The sequence below is a fragment of the Gobio gobio genome (genome assembly GCF_949357685.1).
Source record: "Gobio gobio genome assembly, chromosome: 18".
Classification (NCBI taxonomy): Eukaryota; Metazoa; Chordata; class Actinopteri; order Cypriniformes; family Gobionidae; genus Gobio; species Gobio gobio.
In genome coordinates, this window is record NC_137111.1 from 6,644,115 (window position 1) to 6,651,022 (window position 6,908).

The 6,908-nt window shown below is 37.1% G+C and overlaps 1 protein-coding gene across 2 annotated transcripts in view; it reads left to right on the forward strand.

Annotated features, from left to right (window-relative positions):
- Positions 1-6,908, forward strand: part of arfgef3 (ARFGEF family member 3) — a 103,249-nt gene that overhangs the window by 65,426 nt on the left and 30,915 nt on the right. For both annotated transcript variants that reach the window (XR_013818442.1, XM_079842886.1), the window contains 2 exons: positions 3,451-3,579; positions 3,664-3,840. Coding sequence is in view for 1 of the 2 variants with exons in the window: in XM_079842886.1 (XP_079699012.1) it covers positions 3,451-3,579; positions 3,664-3,840 (306 nt within the window). In the remaining variant the exon portion in view is untranslated. The remainder of the gene's footprint in view (positions 1-3,450; positions 3,580-3,663; positions 3,841-6,908) is intronic.

Genomic DNA, 6,908 nt, shown 5'->3' on the forward strand with positions numbered 1-6,908 from the left:
TGTTTTTAATATAGTTGCTTCATATTTTATAAGAAGTCAATATAACAGACAATAGCCTTAGCGCTGCATTGCATGCGTCTCATAAATGAACTTAAGATGGAAATGATATTTGAGTATTAATTGCCTTTTTTACAGTGAATTTCGTTTTGTATAAATTGCATCTTTATTTTAAAGCTACACTGTGTGATATTTTCCCCCATCTAGTGGTGAAAAGGTATATGACTAGGGGTGTAACGGTTCGTGTATTCGTACCGAACGGTTCACGGGGTGAGTTCCAAATGGAATCAGTATTCCCTATTTGATCATCCCTATGTGAGCAGGACACACGTGTACCGTATGTAGCAGTTTGGAATGCACTTGGCAAAGGGAGCGGCGTAAATTCCTCATTATCTTCAGCTGGGATGTTCCGGTGACAACGCAGCACAGTGTCCGTCAGCAGATCAGGGTTGCCAGATATTCACAACAAAACCCGCCCAATCGCTACTCAAAACTAGCCCAAAACAAGCCCAGTCTCATTTCAGTGGGTTTTTTTTGGTAAAAATCTCTTATGGGGGGTAAAATATATGTCTTTTTGGCAGGGTTTCCTGCTGAAATACGCATTCCCGGTGCTAAATATCACACAATTGGGGTCGCTTCAACCTGCGGACATGTATGAACTTGGCAACACTGCAGCAGATGTCGCAGTTTTATCTGCATCATTTTCTTTTTTTTAGCCTAACTGTTGCAAATAAAAATAAACATTTTTTATTTTAAAATGTTTATAAAAATATGCTTTGTAATACTGTATATAAAAAGTAATATAACTCTTAAAAATATGAATTGTATATTTATTTATGCCGGCGCTGCGTTGTCACCGGAACATCCCAGCTGAAGATAATGAGGAAATTACGCCGCTCCCTTTGCCAAGTGCATTCCAAACTGCTACATACGGCACACGTGTGTCCTGCTCACATAGGGATGATCAAATAGGGAATACTGATTCCATTTGGAACTCACCCCGTGAACCGTTCGGTACGAATACGCGAACCGTTACACCCCTATGACCATCCAGTGAATATTAGTTTCTCTTCCTCTAAATTCCGATTTCGTTTTAACTCCTACGGTGGGCGATTTAGTCCAAGATTAACATGGCTTCCAGTTCGACCTCGTCCACATTCGACACGGTGCCATCGAGTGTTAAAACGCCAAAGGCGAAGCTTGAATTTACGGGTATGTCCCTCTTTGGCTAATGTACTTTCAAGATGGAGGGGCAACATAGTGACCCGCATTCGAACCCCTCACCCGTATGTATTTTCAAGGGCATATTATAAACTTACGAGAATACTTTATTACTTGAAAGAAGTAAATATACATTAATGAGCACATATATTTTTGAAAGAACTATGTGTTTTTAGCTAAGAATAAATGAAAAAAGTTACACAGTGTAGCTTTAATCAATGTTTTTAAAACGAATTTTGCTTCATATTGATGTTTAAATATTATACCCTATGTTGTTGTTTTTTGTTTGTTTTTTAGAAAGTTAATTGCTTTCTTTAAACTGAATTTCGTTTTGTATAAATTGTATCTTAATTTTAATCAATGTTTTTAATATATTTGATATAATATAACAGACTGGTATAATACATATATTAGTATATTTGATACCAATATAGCAGACAATAGCCTTAGCGCTGGCTCATGCATTTCACGTGTTTCTGACTGATATTTGAGTATTTTGAGTATTTGATCGTTTACAAATGATTCAGAAAATATTTGTTATTGAAATGACTGGGAAAATGTGTCCCAATCAACCTAAAGTCACCAGATACTATTTGAAATCATAATTGCATTGCATAATCCCAAATATTTTACTTATAACATTCATCATTACCTATTGTCACAATATTACTGTTTTTTTTAGCTCTTCTGGTTGAAATCTTGTTTCTTTTTTGGCAGATCATTTAGCTTGCTTTAAGTAAAAAACATTTAGATCCCCCCCCCCCCCCACCTGTTACTGTTACTGTACTTATCTAGTAAACCTAAAATCTAGTAGGCCTACCTAAAGCTCATTTATTATGCAGCTCATTATTATGCAGGTCTTTGTTTCTCAGGAGTGATCACATTATTATTCATGGTTCGTTCACGCCTACTCGCATAAGGCCTGAGTAAAGAAAAAGTGTTTTACAAAATGTAAATTAATATATTGTTTTATGTGAATGAGTAGGCGCAATGATTCTCACATCAGTGTAAAGCAAAAACTCTAAACAAAAACACCCAATAATCAAAGGGCTTCTGAACACATATCTATTGTGTGTTTTGAAGCCTTAATTATGTTTTTTTTTTCAAAAATTATGCATAAACATTGTTCCCTCAAAAATTCAAGCATGTTGCTCACATATTATGGTAGCCCAGTTAGTGCTGAATACAGTGTTATTACACTTTTGCCATTAATATGTTTATAAGCAACTGAAAAATGCACAAATGTCAGAGCATGTCAACTTCTAAAGGGCCCTAAAACAGCTCAGACTCCTAGGGGTTAAAGGGTTAGTTCACCCAAAAATGAAAATTCTGTCATTAATTACTTACCCTCATGTCGTTGGACACCCGTCAGACCTCCGTTCGTCTTCGGAACACAAATGAAGATATTTTAGTTGAAATCTGATGGCTCTGAAAGGCCTCCATTGGCACAATGCACGGTTCACTCTCAAGACCCTTAAAAGGCACTAAAGACGTCCTTACAAAGTCCATCTCACTACAGTGGCTCTACAATAACTTTATGAATCGGCGAGAATAGTTTTTGTGCGCAAAAAAACCCTAAATAACGACTTCTATAGTGATGACTATACAAGGCATCATGAAGCTTCGAAGCGTTATGAATCAGTGAGTTGAATCAGCGGTTTGAATCGCCAAATTTCAGCAGTTTGGCGGTTTGACCCGCGATCCGAATCATGATTCGACTCACTGATTCATAACGCTTCGAAGCTTCATGATGCCGTGTTTTGAAATCGGTCATCACTATATAAGTCGTTATTTAGGGTTTTTTTGCGCACAAAAACTATTCTCGTCACTCTATAAAGTTATTGTAGAACCACTGTAGTGAGATGGACTTTGTAACGACGTCTTTAGTACCTTTTATGGGTCTTGAGAGTGTAAAGTGCATTGTGCCAATGGAGGCCTTTCAGAGCCATCAGATTTCAACTAAAATATCTTCATTTGTGTCTGAAAATGAACGGAGGTCTTACAGGTGTCGAACGACATGAGGGGAAGTAATTAATGACAGAATTTTCATTTTTGGGTGAACTAACCCTTTAACGCTCATGCTCCTTACACTTCAAGCAAACGAATCCTGAAGACAAGAAAGAGGATAACGTGTCCTTTTACACCTGAGGTCGCACCTGTAGCGACGTCATAGGCTAACGCTTGGTGCATTGTATTACTGCTGCATAAAGGTGATTGGTTTTGCGTGTGCAGGATTGATCCAGGTGTGGATTCTTCTGTTGGAGCAGCTGACGGCAGCCGTGTCAAACTGTCCTCGTCAGCATCAGCCACCTACACTTGAGCTGCTGTTTGAACTTCTGCGCGAGGTCATCAAGATACCAGGTGAGACGCCTGTGAATAACACCACTCTCAATCACACTGCTGCAGATCCAAAATCAAACACAAAGTCCTCTTCCTCCTCGATAGGGCCTGGCTTTGCCATCTTCTCTGTCATCCAGCTCCTTCTGCCTGTCATGTCACTGTGGCTACAACGAAGCCACGGCGACCACTCGTACTGGGACATCGCTGCGGCAAACTTCAAGCATGCCATCGGACTGTCCTGTGAACTGGTGGTGGAACATATTCACGGTTTCATAATTTTAGGTAAAACTCTCAAATCAATGATTACAGTTCATATATGTTTATATAGAGTCTTATTTCATGAGATTCAGCCTGCTAATACCTGATGTGTGCAATATGTGACCTGATATGTTAACTGTCACTGGCCCACTGGGCCAAATATATCCTATATTTATCCTGATCTAATGTTGACAAACTATACATCTTTCGAAAGCTTACGAACTCAAGATTCATCCTGTGAAAACCGTTTTGAAATCGGATTTTGCCTTACCATGGAAACGGTACTCTAAATTCTTCTAGCGGCTCCTCTCCTAGTGGCCGTCGTCATATTACAACATTTATTTTAAAAACTTTATATTAAAAACCTTTTCTAATCTTGACAAAACACATATCGTCGGATAGGTCTGAGTCTCACGGTTCTATATCTGCCCACTGTTTTGTGGTATTTGGACAAAAATATATACATTTGTTACAGGAGATTGCGTAAAAAAAATCGATGGAATTTCAATGACACCCGGTGGCGCATAAACAAAATCTCATGGGAACTTAAATTTTTGTGATATCAACTTCAAATTTTTGGAACACAAATTGGTTAGACATTTGGCTTTTATGTGATAGGAATTTTAGAGTACAAATTATTTTGTAACATATATATTTTACATAAAATATAAAATATTTAGCACAGTACATTTGATTAAAGGTAGGGTAGGTAGGATTTGGTTAAAAAACTTTTTTTCCAAATTTGTTTAAACTTTCTTTATATATCAATACATAATCAAAATGTAAGTACTCTGAAAAAGAAAGTATGAAAATTGAGTGTCTGTAGACCTCTCACGACTGTTTTAAAGACAGCTCATTATTTCCATTCACTCCACCTTCTCCCTTCTGAGCTCTTTCCAAAGCCACGCCCCCAAAACACATGAACGCGCTACGCCCACCGCGATCAGCTGAAAGACGCATTATTTACCTGAGGCGAGCGGAGAAGAAGGAGCGGAGTGCATATAGTGACATCATGTCAGAATCACATGTAATAAAAAAATCTAACTGTATCATTATGAATATAAACAAATAAGATGTCTTTTAGTACTCACTCTCAAGCTAGAATAACGATACTGGTAAAGTTCAAAATACACACACAACACAGTGTCTACGACACACAGAAACAAGATAAAAACGTAGGTAGAGTATATAAAAACAAACCAAGGGCCGAAATAAACGTGCAGGTAAAGTTCTCGGTGAACATGGTAGAAGAGTTTAGACAGAGAAGCTAACTTAGTTCTTAAAAAAAGTTCCTGGATGTGGTGTACTAGCTTTTACACATGCATTTTGTTATCTAAAGTTACATTTTGCGAAATTCAACACGACAGCGATCAACTTGAGCTAAGCATATTGAGTATTTATCATCTCTACTAATGGTTCGCTAAGTGTATAACATTGTAACTTTATGCTAAGTAATGTTATGTTAGCTATATTAGGCAGCTACGTGTGCTAGTGAGACATGCTTCATGAAAACATAAACCAAAAAAATGTATAATCAAAGTGAAAGATTACCTGTCCAGCAGAAATACAGCCTCTTGAACTCAAATCAAACGGGTGCGCCAGGGTTGCCAGGTTTTCACAACAACATCCGCCCAATTGCTACTCAAAACTAGGCCAAAACAAGCCCAATCGTGTTTCTCCGGTAAAAATCGCGTTTGGGGGGTAAAATATGTGTCTTTTTGGTAGGGCTGCCTGCTAAAATTCGCAAATCCCGGGGCAAAACATCACATAATTGGAATAGCTTCAACCCACGGACATGAAAAACAGCCCGCGGCAAGTGTTTGAAGTAGCCCGACTAGGCAACAGTGGGGCGCGCATGTGGGCAGATCCTGGAGCAAAAGCGGCGGTAGCCATGGTAGCGAGAGAGAGTGACAGTCGCCCCAGCCAATCACTTGTTTCGGCCCGAACGAAAATAATGAGCGGTGTTTATTGCAGATTAAAAAGTCTAGAGTCACTCGATTTTTATACTCTCTTTTTCAGAGTACTTAAATTTTAATTATGTATTGACATATAAAGACAATTTAAACACATTTGGACAAAAGTGTTTTAGATCAGACTTACCTACCCCACCTTTAACAGTAAATTTAAACTTTTTCATACTTTTATTTTTTGAAGTGTTTTCACTTGAGCCATAATCTGCTGTCTGTCTTCTTTAAAACGAGACCAAACGTATGTCTATATTCCAAAGCATTCTTGAATTGCAACCATTTAAGTTTGTATAGTGAATTTTCATGTATATTTTCAATATACAGTGACAGTTAACAGGTTAAAGGCTGATTTATACTTCTACGCCGGACCTACGCCATATCCTCCACGCCGCAAGTTACGCGTCGGTTTTCATTTATACTTCTACGTTGTTGTCCGCGTCAATGTTAGGCATGTGCCGGTATCAAATTTTCATGTTGCGATTAATTGCTGAAGCTTTTATCACGGTATACGGTATTATCACGATATTTAAAAAAAAGTTGCAAAAAAAGTGTTGTCATACTATAACAGGTTTAAAAACTTTCGTATAACAAAAGAACCAAACATTTAAATACAATAAAGCAATACACAAAAATGTATAAAGTAAACAAATATTTGAAACAGATTAAAGTGCTAAAGAATTATAAAGAACAATAGGTAACACTTTACAATAATGTCTCGCCAGTTAATGCATTAACATCAACAAAGAGCGAATAGCTACATTTTTACAGAAGTTATTCTTCTTTGATAATGTTAGTTTAAAAAAGCAACTGTTAGTGTAAGCTCAGGTCCATTAAATAATACAGTTACAACTTTTGATTTTAATAATGTGTTATTAAATGCTGAAATGTACATTTAACTAAGATTAATACATGCTTTAGAAGTATTTTGTTTGTTAATAAATGAGTTTGTTAATAAATGAACTAATGTTAAATAATGGAGCCATATTGTAAAGTATGTGATTGAACAACAGTCAGAACATATTCAAACAATATCTAGGGCATGTAATTTAAAACTTAAAAAAAAAAATTAAGTTTGAAAATGACTTTAAGTCTTTAAGTATTAGGTTATGGGATGACGAGCACCGG